The sequence below is a fragment of the Trichoderma atroviride genome, chromosome 1 (assembly GCF_020647795.1).
Source record: "Trichoderma atroviride chromosome 1, complete sequence".
Taxonomy (NCBI): Eukaryota; Fungi; Ascomycota; class Sordariomycetes; order Hypocreales; family Hypocreaceae; genus Trichoderma; species Trichoderma atroviride.
This window is the reverse complement of record NC_089400.1, coordinates 5,828,748-5,848,706: the sequence shown is the minus strand read 5'-3', so window position 1 is coordinate 5,848,706 and position 19,959 is coordinate 5,828,748. Positions and strand designations below refer to the sequence as shown.

The following is a 19,959-nucleotide window of genomic DNA, read 5'->3' as shown; positions in this document are numbered from 1 at the left end:
CAACTCAACGTAGGCGCAGAGATATCCTTGTTCAAGCAACTACAAGTCTTGAAGAGGCGTCCACGACAATCCAAGAGAGCATAGGGATCTATAACTTTACGAATATTACAATTCTTTCGGCTCTCCATAACCAATCCCAGTCGACTTGTATTAGTTTAGTTACCAGCACTCCTCAAGCCCATTCAAGAAACTCAAGCATTCCTCCAACTACGCCTAGTTATACGTAGAAGCTATCGCCATTAGGCGTCATTGCATCACAGTTTGATGGCATATCATGAGTGAATAGGCCAAGGGGTATAAACCGTCTCATGTGTATAAGATTCAGATTGCAGAAAACAGATTCCGTTCATGGCAAACACATGATTTGTGCAATCATGACCAGATAACAGGTCTCTTAATGCTGTAGTGTAGAATATCAAGATGCCATAACCTAGGCCACAATACTAGGCAAACCTTTATGCAACCTCACGGCAGCTGTCTAGCTATGGCATGGCATTGACCGCCTCACCAATCCATTAATCAGTCCGTCACTGTCAGCCAATAAGCCGGTGATCGAGCTGAAGAGCTATTCCATGTCTGGACAAAAAAAAAAGAAGCTTTATATCTTTTTTTTTTATGAGAATGAGCCTAGGTATTTCCGACTAGGTAGTATGAAGCCCTGTCGGTTGTCGCTATTTGACACCATCGTTTCATGCCGTCGTCAAAAAGAGGCCGTAATGTCCAGATGGAACACACCCAAAAGAAAATGACCCGTACCCGTTCACGCCAATGAGAACCACTGCCAGCTTCCTTTTTCTCTCCCCCCTTGCCTCCCAGCATTCGACATTTATCGCAGACGTCTGGCCTCACGCTCGGACTCGAGGAGGCAGAGGATGTCGTCCTCACGGACTAGATAGCACAAGTTCAGTTAGCCCACACATGTCTACGGCCAGCAGCTTGTTGGATGCGTTCTGCTCAAACATACCGGGACCCTTGACGTTTCGGATGATGGAACGGGTCTGGTCGTCCATGAACTCGACACGGACCTGGGTGACACCACCACGAGAGCCTATGCAGGGCTTTTTGTTAGCATTTTCCGTCGCTCTTGTTGAAATTGTGTCCCATGAACCCCCTCTCAGCTAGGTTGCGCGTCGATGCTGCGGATTTCGGTTGTCTCGTCGATCCACGCCCTCCCTCCTCCTTTCCCTTGATTCCCACTTCTTTTCCCATACGAAATAGTGGAAATAAAACCCTTTCCTCCTCTTCTTCGTCCACCCAATTCCAGCAGCAGGGGCGACAACGAAATCGTAACAGCAGCGACGGCGACAGACTGGCGACAGAGAGTTCATGGGAGCGACAGGAACAAAAGTCTCCTCATACCGGTACGGCCGAGCACTCGGGTCACCTTGACGAGCTTGACGGGAGCCTTGGAGCTAGATTCCATCTTGATTGATGTGTGTCTTTGTGGTGAAGGAAAAAAGAAGGAGAGCGATGCGAATCGTAGGAGTCCGTGTGGGTAGCAGGAAAGGGCGTAATTTTTCTCCTCCAGCTGTAATTTTGTGCTATTCGGCAAGGGTTTTTTTTTGCTCTCCAATGCCCCAGTTCGGTGCGCCGCGCATGTGGGGTCAATCGCGATAAGATCACGTGCGATAGCCAAAGCCCCAAACCCGACATTGGAATTGTCTAGTTATCTAATCACCGGAGAAAATGGATTTGCCGGTTTCCGGATCTACAGAGCCGCATCGGCCAACCTCTTCAAGCTCTTGTTAGTTAGTGTCTGCCAAATCTGTGTGCCAAACCTTATGAGACACTGACAGGGGTCCGAGATATCTCCACCTCTCCATCTGCTCAACTGAGATTGAGGCTGAGACAGACACCTGAGAAGAAAAAGGAAAAACCATCACACGATCAAATTATCATATTAACAGCGCCAGATTTGGGGGAGAAGGTCTTGTCTCATCGACCGCTTCCCCGATGAGACTGCCCACTGCCAGCGGCGGAGATGACCGCCTCATGTTCGGATGAGTTGGTCCGGTCAGCCTCACAATAATGTCCAGTCACACCGAATGACACTTTGACTCAGATACATTTCCGAAAGACAACAGCGGTCAGCTTGTTGCACCTTGCAGAGCATAATCCGTCCATCATAATGTGCGGTTACTCAATGGCTTCTTTCGGCGCGGCAAGATACAGAGAGAGAGAAAGGGGATTTCCTTGGTGAGAGTACTATCTCGGTCGAAAACTAGGACGGGAAAGAACTCCCAGGGCAGAATTATGGGCAGCAAGACACACAATCACGTCTGCCGGTAGCCTTTAAAGCGGGCTCAATGGAGAGTCGCGAGCATGAATCGGTCGGACAGGATTTCAGCCAACAGGGTCATCAACAATGTTTGCTTTTTTGTGCTTCTTTCCTCCAAGGCAGCCTTCATTTACGCCCCCTACATCACCATCACCGAAAACATTGCAAAAGAAAAAGGGCTGGGTCTAGAATTTGGTGCAAGTACCGGTACATGGTCCTCCACGGATGACCAGTCTCATTTCTTTTTCTCAGACTATTGATTCTTGGTATGAGACAGCAGATGCCCCAACCTGGAGTCAAGAGGAAGAGATCGCCTTGTTTCTCGATTGGCAGGGTATCATGCCCCCCAGGCAAGGCGTATACCTATCCTACGCGGGCGTGGTGCTTGTCGCGTCTATCAACGCCCAGAGTCGAGAGAAACCAATGTATGCGGAGTACAGTAATCCTGGGTACCATACGGAGTACTTCCGAGACCTTTTCTCTCTTTTTTTTCCGCTGTGGCTGCTTGGAGACCAAGATAGGGGAAAAAATAAAGTAAGGCTTTGGGTCTCATTACTACACTTGGTAACTAACCAGTAGTCTAGCACAGTCTCGCCTAGATATCTCGAGGACTGTGTTTTATTGCCAAGATTAGAGGAATAGAACTGGTTAATTCGTCATGTTCTATTGTTGGCCAGTTCCTACTTCCCAGCACCATCACACACCAACAAAGGCCATCTCTCGACTCATCTCATGTTTCCCCGGACGAGCAAATCACCATCCTAGATATTTCGCCGGTTGACATTCTCAGCACCACACCCCCCTAAATCTCAAACGAAACCATGACAGTACGACTTCATGCGGATATCCAAGTTCCGAGCTGGCCCCGAACCCCTATCTATCAATAAAGCTCCATCACCGAAAATGAATCAGCCAGGAGGGGCGCTTTCCGGTCGTGCAAACAAGACACGGCGCTTATACGAGGCTCGGCTCTCAACCACCACCGCATCAGTGAGGGGGGAGGGGCGAATTTCGGGTGTGTGATGTGTGGTGAGTGATGGGTGGTGGGGGAGAAACATCCTAGCTAAACGACATTGATAGGCCCATTGATGTCTTGCCCGCCGGAACAGCTGAGGCAAGGGTCAACCGGGATCTGCAGCCTTGTCATCCCAAGATCCCGGATTCAGTTGACATGAACAGAGCCCACCCAGCTGCTACCACGATCCTTTGAAGTGGATAGCCGATGCTACGCCAGCGGGTGAAGGAGGCACTGAGTGATTTATTCACATCAAGCCCTCTTGACGGTAGCATTGATGCGAGGGCCAGATGAGACATAGTGCTCACATCACGAAAGGCATCTCTCCATCTACACCAAAGTTTGAGTAAATGCAAGTCAAATCGAGGCAGCCAAATTGCCCAGTTGGTGTGTCACGCCGTCTCTCGGCCGTCTCTCGGCCTCGGCCTTCCTTCATGCATGACCATCTCTCTCAACTCTTCGAAATCAACCTACGCCAGCCACAACTACGTCACTTTTACAAACGAAGAAATCATCTCCCAGCTTTTGCCATTTCTCGGTAAACATTAATTATATTCATCTTAACAAACAGTTAGACCCAGTTATCTAAGGCTATCTACTAGCAATTGCAAAAGCAATAGTGTGTGTGACACAAACAATCTTTGAATTCCACCCCAGTTGCGGCCCTGACCCTGGCCTGTCCACAGTTGACCCAAATAAAAAAACAAAAACAATCAGAACTTTTTTTCAATCCATACCCTTTTGCTTTCCAGGGTGCACCACGGCGCCCTTTCGGCTGGTATCATAACACTCATCCATTGAGAGTGCAGCGAGGCTCTTGAGCTCGCATCGGTAAACACACAAACATTAGAAGAGACAGAACTCAACACATAATAGTGTGAGGGGCGACTAGTAGAAGTAATAAAATGCAATCTTGGTCGCTTGCTTGGCTTTTTTTTTTTTGTTTCCTTTTTTTCTTTTTCGTGTAAGTCGAGGAGGCGGGCTCTGTCAACGCTTCAAGGAACCGAAATGCCCAAAAAGAAAATGCTGGTAGTGCTATCATAGAAGGGAAACCGCACAATATTAATAATTATGAAAAGGGTAAAGAAGGACGAGATGGCAAGAAGCCTTTCTCAATTATACCGTATTGTGATTAAAGCGAGCGTCATGAGATGTAGTAGAAAGGGAAATAGACAGGATTAAACATGGCTAATGTGGCAAAGCAAAGTACCCGCGTTGGTAAGAATAGGAATAGAGGAAAATAGAGATCGTGTCGGCAATCGAACCGTACAAACGAAAAGAGGAAAAGCCATTATTAAATGAAGGCGCTCAGCGGGCGAGAGAAGAGAAAAGTCGAACGTGGCCACAGGAGACAACAAATCTCGGCCAGAGAAGAGAATGAACAAAAGAGAATATAACAAGTGATAGTCGTCAAGGGGTATTAGGTATATGCCTGCCAATATCAAAGTCATCGTCATCCGACGACCAAGTCTCTGATGATCCCGCCAGTGACTCCAAGGCTGGAAGAGGGACAAGTTCACCATGGCATAATTATTGCTCCTTTTCGCTGCTGCGGATTCTGAAGGCTCTATCTTCGGGCCACTTTGGAATGGAAACACGGCGGCAAGCCTGCTTAGGGTTCTGCTCTTCAAGCTCCCTGCACAGCACCTCAATGGCGAGGACCCATCGGGCCTGTATGTGGCGCTGGCGAGCTGCAAAGACTTGGTCAAAGTGAGTCTCCTCCCGAAGAAACTCGGCTTCCATCTTGTCAAGCACTTCCTGTCTCTTATCCATGAAAGCCTCGAGCTCGTTTTCTTGTTTGATGCGGCAGGCTTCCTGCTGCCTGGTTTGCCGCTCTCTCATGACATTGATCTTGCCTCCCCATATTTGCTCCATGGTGTCTCGTATATGATAGTGGTGGCCGAGCTCTCGGAGGTCTTTCTCGGTAACAGTCCTGGCTACTGCTGCCCGCGAGCTCGGATTTCTTCCAAGGCCGTTGCAGTAACCTTCCATGTGCTTGATTCGAAAGCCAATGGTGTCTTCGTATTTATCCAGACGGTCTTGCAGCTCCATCTCGGCCTTAAGGTGACGGATTTCCATCTGATTCGACGCCTTGGTATTTCTCTCTTGGATTGCTTCCTCTTGCAACTCGTACTTTTCCTCCAAGGTAGCCTCTTGCGTCAGGTGTCGTGTCTGCAAAGCATCCTTGGTCTTAAACTTGTACGTCATGAATCGATGCAGCTCTTTCTGCTGATCCTGTCCCAGCTGTTGAACAGACGGGTTAGAGCGTAGCTTCAGCTCGTTAATAGAAGACAGAGTCGCTGCGATTCGCCGTCGTTGCATTTCATCTTCAAAGCTGCAAAGGTTGGGGCAGCCAGTTATGGGATCCCAAATGCCCGTACATGCAGAGCAGAATTGGGCCTTGCATAGACAAGTCATGATTTGGCATGTCTCGCTCGCGCCTACCAGATTCCTACACTCGTAGCATCGCCTCCAAATCTCCTTGTCATTTTGCTGCTGCTGCTTCTTCTTCAACAAATTCAGCTCCCAGTCCAGAGGGCAATGCTCGCCCAGGCCATGGCCAATATCCTTGCATATGCCGCACATACGGCCATTGCATTTGACGCAGGCGAGATCGAATGGGTGCCTGGCATCGTACCCATCTTGGGGCGGAATAAAGTGGCCACAATCTGGGTCTGGACAAAACAATTGCTCGTCGGCCGGGGTATTGAGTTTGACAACTGCCAGCAAAAAAGTATCTTGGTCGTCTTGGTTCAGAATTCCCCTGATCAGTGAAGGCGTAAGTGGAGAGGAGCAGCAGCTTGGCGGCATGAGGGATTCATCCTCGACGGCTTGCTTGATCATGGTTTTGACGCACTCAACGCAGTGGATGTGGCCACACTTGAGCTTGTGAAGGGCGCTGGATTTTTCTTCAAAGCTATCTCGACAAGTAGTACATAGACTGTATGACGTTGCACACAAAAGGCATCAGCTGATGGATTCACATGTAGATGGAACAATGGGTAGGCATATGGGAAATGGAAAATGGAAAATGGATGCTAGTAGGAGGAGAGTAGGAGGATAGAAGACCTACATCTTGATTTCAACACGAGGGAGCGGCTCCGGCGGCGGCAGAAGCTGGATGACCTTGTTCTTCTTCTTCTTCCTTCCAAACAAACGTTCTTTGATGGCTTGAAAACTGCTCTTCTTAGAACTTGCGCTGGCCATGCTCTTGGGAGAGGGTATGAAGACCCGTCGAGGAGAGAAGCTGTAAATTGGAAGCGGATCCTTGGCCGGCTTGTCGTCACCGCTACCAGAGTCGATGGTAGAGATGTATCGTTCATAGTGGGCAAAGGTTAGGCTCGATGTTGAACTTCTTCTCTCTCCGCCTTCGGAATCAAACAGCGGGCTCGGGGGGAAAACGGCAGAAGATTGAGTCGATACACCGGTTCCATTTGTCTTGTTGGAGATGTTGGAAAAACATCGGTCCTGTGGGGTTCCAAACGACGAGTCCGACCAGCTGCTAGCGGGAGGACATTGGCTGGCCAAGGATGGCAGAGTAGCGGTGATGCCAACGGCGCTTGCTCTGGCCAAGAGCTCCTCGTCGGCCTCGGCTTCAGACTTGCCCAAGGGCAGCTCCAAAACCCGTGTGCAGTACTCTGCGTCGTTTAGCTCGATGACAGTGACGGACTCGGAGTTTGGTCTCTCTGGAGCGTCAGGAGCCGGCGCCGTGGGCGATACAGGGACAGACAACGGGTCCATAGTGGCACCCGATGTCGTCTGTATAGTGGGGACGAAGAGGTGCTATGGGATGATGGAGATCAAAAACAGACCCAAGGCCGGGTGATGGATAACTCGAGAGGAAGATGAATGATTGTGAAGAGAAAGGGAGAGAAAGAAGAGAAAGAAGATCTGTTGGTGGATGAGAGAGAGGTGAAGAGGGCCGGGGTATAATAAAGAAAAAAAAGCAGGTGCTTTTGGTACAGGGGTCTTTCTTCAGGACACGGACAATGGGGCCTGGGCCCAGTTATGCATATATACATGTACATACGCTCAGAGAGTAGTAGTACCTGTATGTGAGTGCCATCCCAGCTAATGTACAATGACCTATTGCCCTGCAGGGAGTGTACCAGTACGGTCAGTAGTATAGTACTTAGTACCAGGTGACAGTAGTAGCCAAAGGCTCACTACTACATAGAAGTACACGCACTCGTACATAATCAGTGTCTATTATGGCAAACTGCCCAAGTACACTTGACAGCAGTCTGCCCCAGTGCAAGGCCGGAGGTATCCGTACCCGTACAGTCCGCCATGACTGACGGGTGTAGATCTCTGCCTCGTCCTCGAGACCAACTTCACAGCGGTAGCTGAGCGAGGGCGAGAAGGGATGGAGGGGGGGCACCCGGGCCGCCAGAGATGAATAGAGGGGTGTGGCCCGGGTGGGTATTGGAGCTGTTGCGAGACAGACGGTCCCAATCGGGCAGTGTGGGCTGGCCAAATCTTGGGTGGGCTCGGGAGTGAGATTGGGAAGGACAGGGATTGAGGCCTCTGATGCAATTGCCAGTTGTCAGTGGGCTCCTCGCCTGACTTTGTCCGGTCCGGGTGGTGGAGGAGCTGTATCCATGGCCGTAATATCCATTGCCGCATCTATAGCGGCGATAGAACTCCTTACGCACCATATTATCGGTATGTTCTGTTATTTGTATTTCATCCATCGGAAACAAAGTAGTCGTAGTAGTAATATTTAGTGGCATGACTCCACTGTTGACTGATTTTTTTTGTGAAGATACTGAGCGGTGCTATCCGTCGAGAAGCTGGGGAATGGAGCCGGTCTTGGGGTACCCTGTAAAGATATCCGTACCGTGAGATCCAAATAGTATTCTTTTCGTATGATTCGGAGATTCTGGCAGTTTGGCTGGAGAAGATGAAGACGAGAAAAGGGTCAGGCAACGGTATTTATGTTGCGTAACATGGCCCAGCAGGAGCGGTCAGCCTCACAAGCTGTGCTAATAGTAGCGAAGAAAAGTGAAGCAATTCCAGTCAAACCCAACTACACCAATGTTCAACCGTGTCCAACTGTGGGTAGAAGCAGTTCAAATTTCAAACTTTGGGAGAGAAGGAAAAAAAAAAAGAGCCAGCTCACGGTGATGACAGGAAGCAGTGGCAAGTTTGGGATTCTTGGGTCGGTGATTTTAGTAGTTGCGCCGTTCAAATTGAAAACATCACTTGATCCTAGATAGCTTCATCCCAACCAGGCTATAGCTGAACAGACACAATAAGCATACACACAGCGCTTCCAGCGCCAAGAAATAAAGTATACAGTATTTCTATGGTGAAATTACACAGTAAGGCATCGACTAGCTTTGAACATTCAGCGCACAGCTTAATTTAGGAGCCAATTTTTTTCTTGCCCAAGTGCCCCATGTCAAAATCAGCACACAGGCAAAATCTAAGACAGGTCTCGGAGGGAGGACCACCCGGGCTTCAAGGAGGGTAACATATACTACATAGATAGTGGCACAAGAGCAGAAAAGTAAGTTTACAAGGGCAATGAGGCGAGACTCGGTGTGAGAAGGGAGGGGAAAGGAAAGAAAAGAAAAGAAAAGAAAGCAGAGGAAAGCAAAAGACGCCTGAGGGACGGGATTCGAAAAAAGGGGTGGCGAGGCGAGACAAAATGATGGCATTGGAGTGCGAAGCACCTGTTGTGAATAGGCATCTAGTCCATACTGCCCATGCTACGGCCAACAATACCAGAATAGCAAATACTCGTCTCGACTAATGGCGTTTGTTTTCGTCACTTCGTTGATTCTACCACGTACTTGATTCCGTTTCCTTCACCTTGCGGTTGAACTGCCAGACACTCGGAATGGCACCGAGCATGAGGCATCGCCGCCATCTCGGGCCAGTCGATCCGACAGAGCTGGGGCTCGTAGTTGGACCCTGTGGCCTGGCTGATGCTTGCCGATGCTGATCTCCATCTCCAAACAGGCGCTACTAGCGCTTGTGATTGTTTGTGATTTGTGAGTGATTGGCCGATGAGATGGTGTTGGCGCGAGCGCTTGGCCGACCAGGGAGGGGGGTGAGCCCGGAGATGTTGGAATCTATCAATCTACGTACGTGTATCGTCTAGGTCTATACAAGTGCTTGGAAGTGTGGTTGATGTGCTTTGTATACGAGACGAGGCCGAGGTAAAAATAAGCATTGAAATTGAAATTAAATCCGTGCAGCCATCCGCGGCAGCCCGTGCCCTGATCGAGCGAATGACGACGCTGCGGATCAATCGCTTGCTTGACCGGTCTGGAGATCCCGTCGAATTAAGCCTTTTGCTTTTAGTGGTGGCGTCGTACCAAGCCGAGATTGAGGCTCTGGCCGATGGCATCGCAGCACTACCTGCTAGACAGTAGTACTAATAATGCAGTGCTACTTTTACTAGTACTGATTGCTGTAGCAGATCCCGAGTGGCTGTAATTCGGGCCTCATGCTGTGTATACAATATTTGACGTGTGCATGGGCGATATCAAAGCCGGGCGGCCAATGCTGTAGCACCCCGTACTGCTGTAGCATCCATTTGAACCCAAGCAGTGGAATGGCGATAGTGGTGCCATGTACCTGTAAGTGCAAGGCGCCTGCCCGCCGTTTCTCTCTTCAGGGGTCGCGCCCGTCTCTGGTCCGCCGCACAAAATTATAGAGGCAGGCTGCTTGTGTCTACACTGCATTTGCATCTTTCATCCCACAACACCAATATCACGGCTCATTCACTTGCAATCTCCGTTTCCGCCATCGACTCTGCAGCTGCTTCCTCGGCCCTGGATCAATCTGCATTCACAAATCTGGCCGCCCGAATATTCGGTTCTCCCTTCATCTCTCCCTCTCGCTCCACCGCTCATGTCTGCTCTATCCAACACGATGCCCCAACCTGGCCCAGGCTTTTCAGCCACCCACCCACTCCGGACGCCTCTTGGACCCTCTCGGCTGCTTCAGGCTGCTATCCGGCTGGCTGGATGGCCTGTGTGGGTGGTTCTGCTCCCCCATCAACCAGTCACTGCCGTATCACAGGGCTCAGTTGCGGATGGCAGGCCAATATCAAAGTCAATATCCTCCCTGGCGTGACGAGGCATCTGTCTCGGTGGCTCCATCCCCCATGTCCACCCGGGACCATCACGGCAGACTCCGGCCTCCCATGGGCAACCTTGTTCCATCTTTCTTTTGACTTTGATTTTCAAGGGCGTGTGCGATGGGGCCACCTCGCTTGGTGCAATGCTGCAATACTGCTGCCGCTTCTGCTTCTGCCAGCAGCATCTGGTTGGGCCGTGCAAGTTGAGACACCTCTGTCGACTCATCGTATGCACTGGCCTCTTCGCCAGCGCCAACGCCAACGCCAACGCCGCCATCAGCGATTTCCAGCCCGCACCCCCTGCCGTCCAGATCCGTGTCTGGCTTTGAGCACGTCCGCCAGATCGCCCGTCGCCGTAGTTCATCGCTTCTCTCCATGTTTGACGAAGCGGATCGCCAAACAGCCTGTATGCAAGTCAAGCGTTGTAATTGGCGTTGCTCTCTTGCCCTGCATGCCACTCGTCACATTTGCCCTCAATCCCTCGCACCAAAGAGGCTCTTCCCCATATCAAGTGCTTGGAGAGGCGAAGCCAGTATGCGAAGACATGATCACCTGGGGCATCGGGGCACGATGATTCACCCAAAGCAACTAATACCTACCTACCCATGGAAATGCCCTACTCAAATGACACGACACGGCTTTGAATTTCTGGGCCTCGGATGCACAGCAGCCCAAGTCTAATAATATCCTCCACCACTTTGGGTGCCTTCATCAAAGCAGATGGCCGCCGCAGCCGCTAAAACGCCTACAAGGGAGACAACACTGAAGCTAGCGACGGCAGGACCACAGACCCATCACGCGCTCAGGCTTCAGACAGTCGAAATCAAAGCGAGCCGCTTGTTGACGCTTATGGCTTTGGGCTAGCCAAGGTCGTCGATCCTGGTCTCCAAGCACTGACCTGTACCATTAGTGGCGACGCGTTGCGGAGAATCTACCGACGGACAGGCGTCTTTCTCCCCAGGCTCTGTAACACGTATCGACCTACTTACTCGTACGAGAGCTCTGCCACTATTTCGTCCTTGCTGGCTCGTCCTACCGCCCGCATGCCGCCCTCTCCGTCTTTTGTACAGCAAACGACATGTACCTACGCCCCGTATTACGGAGCTCGTGTGGAGTCGGTTGGTCTTGCTTCAAGGCCAAGCCTCGTCATTCACCGCACCGTAGCCGACGAGGAGAAAGGCCGAAAATGCCTACAAGTAGGCCTCATAGGCAGGCCAAGAAGGAAATATCAAACATTGCCACACGCGAGCACAAGACTATGCATATGCAGGGAGACATCCAACCACCCGCGCGGTGGTTCATGTCGTATTTGCGATACACGGCAGCAAGATGCCCGAAAGATGGTCGCCGCTCGACTTTTCTCCCACCGCCTCAACTGTAAGCTCGTCGTTGCACCACAGACTAGCGTCGCGGGATCTAATTTACCATCCGCGCCAAAAGCCTCTCGAGTACCGCTACTTGCACCAGAATGGACTTGCGCGCAGGCCAGGATCGTCCGGCAGTCTGTGATCAACCGATGGCCGGCGGGTGAGGACCGTGAGACCCTGCAAAAACAGCCCAGTCGACAAACCAACCAGTAGCCGCATCGAGCCGGGTGTTGGGTCTGGTAGGGCTGCTCTTGGTCCTGCCAGCTTACATGCCTCATACCTGTCGAAATAAACAGACTACCTAACGCGGCTAATGGGGACTCTCTGGCCGCACATTTGGCCATCAACGCCGCTGAACAAATCTTCCTGATGACTTGTTTGCCTTTGATTTTGCCTTATTGGAGCCTGAACTAGCCCAAATCAGCACATGGACTACACAATTCTCCTTTCAGCAGACAGAAGAGCTGAAAAGGATAGACGGAGCTAGGGTCTTTCCGGTAGACTTCATCAACAGATCAGCGGGGTGTTGTATGCTGTAGCACCCTTGCCAGCTGACTGCTTCACTCTGGATGAAGTAGCCCACGTATGTACTTTGGAGAATAGAGACAGCACGGCCGAGATCAACGCGATGAGAAAGGAAAAGAGACGCTGCAATCGAGTCCAATGCGGGGGGGGGGGCCAATAAGGGGCCTCTCCTGGGTTATCACAGCCGCTGTCGCTTTAAGCGGTGAATATCGAATTGAGCCCGGCCTGAGTCAGTGGCGAGCTTGTTGAATGTTCAAGGCAACCGGGCACTCAGATTTCATGGCACACATGTTTCAAATCCTTTCCAGCCACAAAAGCATCTGCCTATGATAGCCACTTTGCTTGTGTTACCAGGAGCCCGGAATTACTCCAACACCTTGACGTGAAATACGAGCCATGTCTCAGACTCAGCCGCAAGGAGAGGCATCGAAGCGCCAGCTCTGCTGATTGCTTGTCAAGCCGCTCGGACATGACACGATCCGGTCCAATAGTCTGCCAAGAAGCAGGCCGCTGTCGTCACTCACCGAAGCAAAAAGAAATTCGTGACGCCATCGTCGGTGGTTTCGAGCTACGAGAATGAAAATACGCCGAGACATGGACCTCTAGTGTCACTTGATTCTCGATTTGCATCACCGAAAAGCGTTCAGCTGAGACCATGGTTCCCGAGAGGGGCCGGTTGAACTCAACTAGCTGGTCAGACTTGCCAGACCGGTTCAGATTGGGGCTGCCTAGAGGCTACTCACTGCCTTGCTTGCTTGAAGCTACCCGGAAGGCATGCCAGCTTGTGGCCAATTGTTGGCCAACGTACAGAGCCAAGTTAGGAAATTGAAAGTATACCAAAGTCACAGGAGCACGAAAACAGAGATGGAAGCAATCGCTAGCCTTTTAGCAAAGTTTCAGCAACAATGAGCTCATTCGATCCAGGAAATGGACGAAACGAGCATACAATTGCTGAGGCACAGCAGAATATGCTAGATTGATTGAAACTATAATGACAGTCTTGACAACTTCTTTCTCTCTCTCTCTCATACATGCACACATAAAAAAAAAAGGAGAAAGAGAAAAGAGAAAGGGGAAAAAAAAAATACACGCATTATCTTTTGTGGTGATTAAAGTGTTGGTTCGAAATTGAGTACAACATTTCAGGTCAGACATCTCCTTTCCGGGGGATTTGAAGGAAGAGGCAAAAGACTCAAAGATTGAGGATACCTATACTTGATAAATATTATCTTTGCCGATGCGAGATGCCTTTGAGATCCTAGCCAGCCCTTGATTGCCATCCCATTCTTCAGTCTACTTGGATCGTCAGGCTTTCATGCTTGAAACTGGCCCAAGAAAACCTACAGGCATAGCTTTTGATGGCTACATCAACCTACCTCTGCCAAATACCATTCTAGCAGGTCCTTAGCCTCACTGATTCTCTGCTTCAATACCTTACCTTGCGTCTTCACTACCATATCAATCTGCAAAGAAGAATTCTGTATAAATGGCCCAAATAGCTCCGATCCATCAAGCAGCCTTGTTTAGTAATGCAGTATCGTCAGGACGCAAGTTGACTCAGAGAGAGGTGAGAGAGAGGTGAGAGAGGAAAGGCCACACATTGGAGCAAGTATCACACAGCACAGAAGACAATTGTATGATGGCAGATCTGCCTCGCCTCAAATGGTCCAAATTTACGACTGAGGCGACGTTATCTGCCGATAACAACTCAAAGGCATCACACGGCGAAGATTTTCATCCATGAGATATCTCTTCATCTGGTTGGAAGGATGCTCTACCCTTCGAACGTCAGCTGCTAGATCTATACTGGGCTACTACATGCGGATCTAGAAGCAGGCTTCACCCTATCAACTGTTCAGGTCTACAGTTCCGTCTAAATACTGGCTGGGATTGTTCGTGGCATTGCGGACGAGGCAAATTTCTGACTTTGTGTCGTCAGTCGCACGGTCACAAGGTGGTTGTGGAATAGCCAATTCGCGGAGTCAAAAAGGTGTGCTGGACTCTTGATTTGACTTCCTGGGCCTCTGATGAGGGCTGCTACTAACTTCTAGCTAAGAACAAAGTCGAGACCAGCAACGATGAGTTGGGTGCTCACTGAGATTATCCGTGAACAACGCTCTTGCTTGCTGAATACTGGTAGATACGCCATCTATCTCGTTGCTGCTCAGTACGGAGACATGCTTTATCTAGTTACTCAATACCTTTCACTGTTTCCTCTAGAGGGGCGCCTTTAGTTCTCGGGACTCCCTGAGGCCGACTCACCGCATGAAAGCATCCAGATTACAACCACCGAGACGCATCAATAGGTGCTATAAGCTATGCTAATATTGAACAAGGACTTTGAGTGTGCAAGTCTCTTGGCTGCGAGGCACAGGCTTTGTGAAATGCCCTCAAAGCTCTGCGATCTAACTGAAACGCCGAGGAACAAAGTTCACATCGATATCAGAACCAAGTGATTTGTCTAGGCGACTATTTATGTTTTAAAAGACAACTTTGCGAGATGGAAGACAACTTTGCGAAAAGATGGATTCTACTTTTGCGAGGCTTCGCCAGGCCAACTCCTGATGCATGAGACCCCAAAAGACTGGGATTCTAATGCAATACCTACAGAGACATTCCTTCAACTCACCATTAGGTTTCCATGAGGGTCAGCAGAGGTTATTCTCCTCAGAGAAGACTGGTGCAATTTGTCAATGAACAGCACGCTATTCTCGCATTTACGATGAAGACCTTGAACACATTTTGCCAAATTGTGCGATGAGGAGATGTATTCTGATAAAGAACGTCAAGGCAATTACAAACGACACATGTAACAGAGATTACCAAGCAGAAGAGTGCATGCGGACCTGTCCAAGTGAGCGCCACCAGAAACTCGTTTCACTACTTCGTTCCACTGGGCCTACCAAAAGGATGTCTATCTTTTACTAGACTTGTTTATCTTCTGCTGCTTTCTACCTCTTCTCGCCACTCCTCATATAATGACAGGGCCTTTTGATCTTCTGCATGCAGACCAAAGGAGGCAATAAGAAGGCAGGCAATTGGGTGGGCTCAAGCTCGCTGCGGTGATAGCAGCCATGCTGAAGAATCTCCCCTAGGAGAAAAAGTCAACACCGGTGCGTCTGGAGCTATTGGCTTCGGTAATCACATTCAATGCGAACGATAACCAGCAGGAGCAGCAAAGAATCCAGTCTCGCATATGCAAACGAATATTGACATCTTACAGAATGTTTTGCAAAGCCCAAAAGTCCCGCAGTGTTTCAGGTCCAGCACACTGAATTAATCTGAGTTCAGGTGGATAACTTGACGATGCCCAATGACCTGCTCCACGGACGCCTACTGACCTTTCCGCCATTACCGCTCACACCACCCATCTGTTTACTGAGGTAAGAAGAGAAAAAATCTGATCAATGGAATGGAGCAACGTGTTTAGAGAAAGTAAAATTAATACTAGGGCACTATGTGATGTGGTAGAGTAAAACTAAGACAAGTCAAGACGTTGTACGGGTATATATGTAGGTGAGTAAACACGACCATGGCTGGTATGGTATCCGTCCCAAAGCATGATCGCACTTAAAAATCTTCGAAAAATCAAATACGACATGTAGACGTAAGAATTCCACAAAAACGCCTCAAAGAAAGGAATCACCCATTCTTTTCGCTAACCCTTTTATTTTTCAAGAGACAAAAGAAAGAAACAAAGAAAGGGGAAAAAAAAGAAATAGTAAAGAAGGAGGGAAAGGCAGGAAAGAAGAAACAAGCTTCTTCCTCTCACTTATACAGTGTTGCCACGCCAGTCATCAGCCGTCCGCTCAGCAATCTGCTGCTGTCTTCGTCGTGCTTCGCCAGCCAGTTCTCTCATCAACGGCTCGATTATTCCAAGGCCGCTTGCGTCGTCGCTCTTGCTCATCGTGTCACTCCATTCACTGTCGTCAGACATCAGCTTCTCTCCAATCAGTCCTGCCGCAATCCGGCCGCGAGACAAGCTGGATCTCCTTGTCGTCGCCTTGTTGCGCTTGGTGCTGCGAGCTTTGCGCTCTGCGCTAATTTCATCGTCTGAAGCCCAGCCTCGACCCTCTGCATCTGTAAACTTGTTGGTGTTGAGTGACGGGGTGATGGTCTTGATGTTACGGCTCATATCGTCCAACACGGGCACCAATGCCCGCAGCCAGACGTCGCCATTGCGCTCCAGGCGGCGTATGCGACGCTCCACGTCTCGGAGACGATTCTCGTGGTAAGATTCGTAGAGCCGTAAGATTTGCTTGTCCATCATGTTGCGCTTTTGCTCCAGATACAGTTCGCTGTCAATGTCACGAGAAAGCCGCATCTGGCTTGTTGTAGAGTGGCTTGGTGACGAGACACGTGGTGAAGAGACGCGTGGTGTAGATACAGGAGTCTCTTGGGGCAATCCCGGTGAGGGCTGGAGATCAGCGACGACGACAATAGGGCAGAGTGTGTAGATGGGAGATGCCTTTTGAGGGCCTTTGCCTTTGCCTTGCTCGTCTGCATTGGCGCCTTCTACCTCTTCACCCTTCTGCGCATCTTCCGATTGTCGTCGTTGTTGCAGCTCCTTTAACATTTTTGCGTTTCGGACGGCTTCCATATCTCTCCTCTTCTTGTCTCGAACCTTATCGCGACGGCTCTGTATTGAGCCCGCTGTGGAGGGACGAGAAGGCGTCTCCTTGCTGACTGACAACATTGATTGAGTAGATACAGCCTTTCGAACGGCACGGTTGCTGCCTACTGAAGAGCCATCTGTTTCCTCGGTGATGGGAGAAGGAAATCCGATGCCCGGCTTGTACTGCTGCTTGTTTCTGGCTTCGCTCTTTGGAGGAGGGGATGGCAGTGGCTTTTTGTTATATCCGTCCCGAACGTTCTCCTCGTCTTTGATTAAACTCAACAGGCCGTCAATTGAAGCCGAATGTGCTGGATGGTGATGTTTTTGACTGGCAGCAACCACCATGCTCGTTGCTTTTGCTGATCGCTGCTGATTGTTCGGCCTTCTTGGGGGAGTTGGGTGAAGCCCCTGCGGCAGAGCAGTAGGCTTTGGGAATATGCTAAAGTAGTGAGGTTGCTTGCTCTTGGTGCTGGCTACTGTAGATGCTTCTGTAGAGTAGCCCCCCGTGGACTGGCTATTGGACCGTCGATGGCTGCTTTGGGTGTGGTTGCTCCTTTCACCCAGGCTCGATGCCGATATAATAGACTGCTGGGACAGAATGCTGGAGCGGTGTGAAGGTGAGGGAAGAGCTTTGGCCAATCCCTCGGGCGTCTCTGTTGTGATTGGGTGGTAAACGGTGATGGAGCCATTCTCCTCAGAGTATGTCTGGACCGCAAAATTCCGTGGGAGAGTACCGTACGTGGGCTTTGCCCCTCCCGACTTGACACCAGTATTATTCTTCACGTTCGTATCGTCTTGTGACTTTGAGTCGGCTGCAAACGGCATGGCATCGAGAGGGATCGAGATGGCAATGTGTCGGTGTCCACCGCTCGTAACGCCCGACACGGCTGAGTCTGGAAGTTGAATGTTGACCGGTGGCCTGGGAACGGATTTGCTTCTTCTCTTGATGCTCATGAATTTATGCCATTTTGATTCTCGCTCTTTGTCTTCTCCGTAAACATAGGGAACCGACATGAAGTTGTCCGACGGTGGCTGATTGGACTTGAAAAATTCAGCCAAGCTCATGGTGTTATCATGCTTGTCGAGATCATCGTCGTCCAGATCGTCATCATCTTCAATGTAAGTGCTCTTCATGAGCTTTGGTGTCATGATTGGTGGTTCGATCATGGAAGCTCTCTTGTCGTCTTTTTTGCGATCCAAGAGATTAAGACCGGTGCTATACCGACGACGAAAGACGACAGGATTAGAAGCAAGCGGTGACGGAGGTGGTTTTTGGTCCCCCACCCACGGTGCTAAAAACGTTGCCTCGACACTCGCCATTTCTGTCGCTTGTCGAATAGGCTGGGCTAGTGGACGAATTATCGTATCAACAGAACAGCCAACAATCGGGGCTGTACTCTGTACACACTCAGAACACCGATGAAGGTGGCAACGCCCTTGCGTGCTCGAATCACACCACTAGTTCTCAGAGCCTCCCTGACTAGGAACGTTTGATGGGATGCCTTGACAGTCCGTCTGGTGGCTATGAAAACACTACCAGACTAAGCGTGCATATTAGAGCGCATACGATAGTCAGAAGCTCTAGGGCCGAGCTGTGAGCTGCGTGGGCTCTCTCGCCCTCGATAGGGCAGATGTATGTCTCAGTCGACGACTAGGAGAAGCGAGAAGGCGCCTGATGGTGCCTTTGGATGGTGGGAGGCGAGGTAGGCACGGGCCAAAATAGGCAAAGATACCAAGATATAAAAAGCAAAGGGAATAAAAGAAACAGAAAATAGCGAATAGCAAGTCCGGTAATGTCTAGCACCAAGCGGGTCCAGACGTCTCTCTGAATGAATAGAGTATAGTGGTTTGAAAAAAGGCCGGTTTACGTATAAGACGAAGGGAGGGTGGATGACGACGATGGAGAAAAAGCAAAGCTCGGGTGGCAGGTATGAGCTGAAGACGAGAAAAAGAAAAGAAAAGAAGTGCAGGAGAAAAGGAAGTAGTAGAAGGGAGCGAGACGGCGTTGGCCCGCAGCTCACCAAAGCGGAGGAGGTGAAGATGATGAAGAACCGGAGCCCTGAAGATCATTTTTCACAGCCATTCTCAGAGCCAATGTCTTTGACGACATGGGTCTCTCCTTAAACATCGGGTCACCTTTTGATGAGGAGGCCCTCAACCATCCTGGCACCCTGCCACCCTGCCAATTGCCTAGCAGCATCCCCGGTCCCCCGGCTCTTGAAAAGGCACAGAAGCGAGCCATCAAGGGCGAGCACCTCCAATGGCACAGCGGGTATCTCCAGAGCCAATTTAGCTCGCAGGGTGGCCCCGTTCTGGTGGCGTCCTCCGCCATGAGAGCCCATTGGCCGTGTCGGTGTATGAGCTCTAGCTGTGGCCAGCCAGTAGAACTAGCGACGCGATGGCTTGGACGGCTTGGAAAGTGGCTGTATTCCAGCAGGATTACGTTGTAGCCGGCAATGGATGAGTTGGAAACGAGGTCCCGGGCTCCAGCTGAGCCATCACATCTCGCGCTTTCTTTCCCTCCCCGCACAACTGCCCTGGCTCGCGCATTGATTGTTTGAATCTTCAGCATGAATATCATCCCCAAAAGGGCCACGTCCCGACTATCTAGAAGCAGTTGCCAACCCTGCCTTCACACGTGTGCGGTTGCAATGCCCGTCATCTGCCGGTTCTCGACTGAGAGCCAGAAGACGAGCCGAGATGAACCAAGCAGCGATGATGACAATGACGGGTGGGCCGCAGGGATCTGGGGCTCCAGTCCGCTGATTGCCGTGGAGTCGCCTCTATCCTCTGCCAGTCTTTTTCGACATGGGTTCGTAATTATAGACCACTGTCTTGGTGCTTCCCGTATGCACAAGTAGGGAGCGGCGACGGTGCCCTTGAAGGCTCTCCGAAGGGATGCATCTTTTCGCTCGGCATACAAGTACACACTGCAGGACCACCAAAGCTGAGCTGAGCCGGCTGGACGCATTAGATGCCAGATTAGCATCCAACACTATTGCTCGTGTCAGCTCTAGCGAGCCGCGGTTGCATCATCCTTTTGACGAGAAGAGCCCAAGCCAGGCT

At 50.4% G+C, this 19,959-nt stretch overlaps 5 protein-coding genes across 5 annotated transcripts; 1 reads left to right on the top strand and 4 right to left on the bottom strand.

Moving 5' to 3' along the window:
- Positions 1 to 343: 343 nt before the first annotated feature.
- Positions 344 to 1,541, bottom strand: TrAtP1_002107 (40S ribosomal protein eS28). The gene is made up of 3 exons (XM_014085593.2): positions 1,360 to 1,541; positions 965 to 1,048; positions 344 to 888 (listed from the first exon to the last, which is right to left on the bottom strand). Exons 1-3 carry the CDS (start codon positions 1,421 to 1,423, stop codon positions 827 to 829), a joined length of 210 nt encoding a protein of 69 aa, XP_013941068.1. The 5' UTR covers positions 1,424 to 1,541; the 3' UTR covers positions 344 to 826.
- A 962-nt stretch (positions 1,542 to 2,503) lies between these two features.
- Positions 2,504 to 2,877, top strand: TrAtP1_002106 (uncharacterized protein; the record flags this gene model as incomplete). The annotated part of the gene is made up of 2 exons (XM_066111311.1): positions 2,504 to 2,812; positions 2,863 to 2,877. The coding sequence occupies 2 exons, from the start codon at positions 2,504 to 2,506 to the stop codon at positions 2,875 to 2,877; spliced, it is 324 nt and encodes a 107-aa protein (XP_065967385.1).
- A 947-nt stretch (positions 2,878 to 3,824) lies between these two features.
- On the bottom strand, positions 3,825 to 7,180 carry TrAtP1_002105 (uncharacterized protein). The gene is made up of 2 exons (XM_014085595.2): positions 6,367 to 7,180; positions 3,825 to 6,234 (listed from the first exon to the last, which is right to left on the bottom strand). Exons 1-2 carry the CDS (start codon positions 7,032 to 7,034, stop codon positions 4,824 to 4,826), a joined length of 2,079 nt encoding a protein of 692 aa, XP_013941070.2. The 5' UTR covers positions 7,035 to 7,180; the 3' UTR covers positions 3,825 to 4,823.
- A 3,250-nt stretch (positions 7,181 to 10,430) lies between these two features.
- Positions 10,431 to 10,763, bottom strand: TrAtP1_002104 (uncharacterized protein; the record flags this gene model as incomplete). The annotated part of the gene is made up of 1 exon (XM_066111310.1): positions 10,431 to 10,763. One exon carries the CDS (start codon positions 10,761 to 10,763, stop codon positions 10,431 to 10,433), a length of 333 nt encoding a protein of 110 aa, XP_065967384.1.
- A 5,287-nt stretch (positions 10,764 to 16,050) lies between these two features.
- On the bottom strand, positions 16,051 to 18,213 carry TrAtP1_002103 (uncharacterized protein; the record flags this gene model as incomplete). The annotated part of the gene is made up of 1 exon (XM_014085596.2): positions 16,051 to 18,213. One exon carries the CDS (start codon positions 18,211 to 18,213, stop codon positions 16,051 to 16,053), a length of 2,163 nt encoding a protein of 720 aa, XP_013941071.2.
- Positions 18,214 to 19,959: the final 1,746 nt, after the last annotated feature.

Excerpts from the sequence above, each read along its gene's own strand:
- TrAtP1_002107 (XM_014085593.2), bottom strand. The coding sequence starts at position 1,423 with ATGGAATCTAGCTCCAAGGCTCCCGTCAAGCTCGTCAAGGTGACCCGA. Across the intron at positions 1,049-1,359 it reads CCGAGTGCTCGGCCGTACCG|GCTCTCGTGGTGGTGTCACC; the intron begins GTATGAGGAGAC and ends AGCCCTGCATAG. Across the intron at positions 889-964 it reads CCGAAACGTCAAGGGTCCCG|TCCGTGAGGACGACATCCTC; the intron begins GTATGTTTGAGC and ends TGTGCTATCTAG.
- TrAtP1_002105 (XM_014085595.2), bottom strand. The coding sequence starts at position 7,034 with ATGGACCCGTTGTCTGTCCCTGTATCGCCCACGGCGCCGGCTCCTGAC. Across the intron at positions 6,235-6,366 it reads CCTCGTGTTGAAATCAAGAT|TCTATGTACTACTTGTCGAG; the intron begins GTAGGTCTTCTA and ends AACGTCATACAG.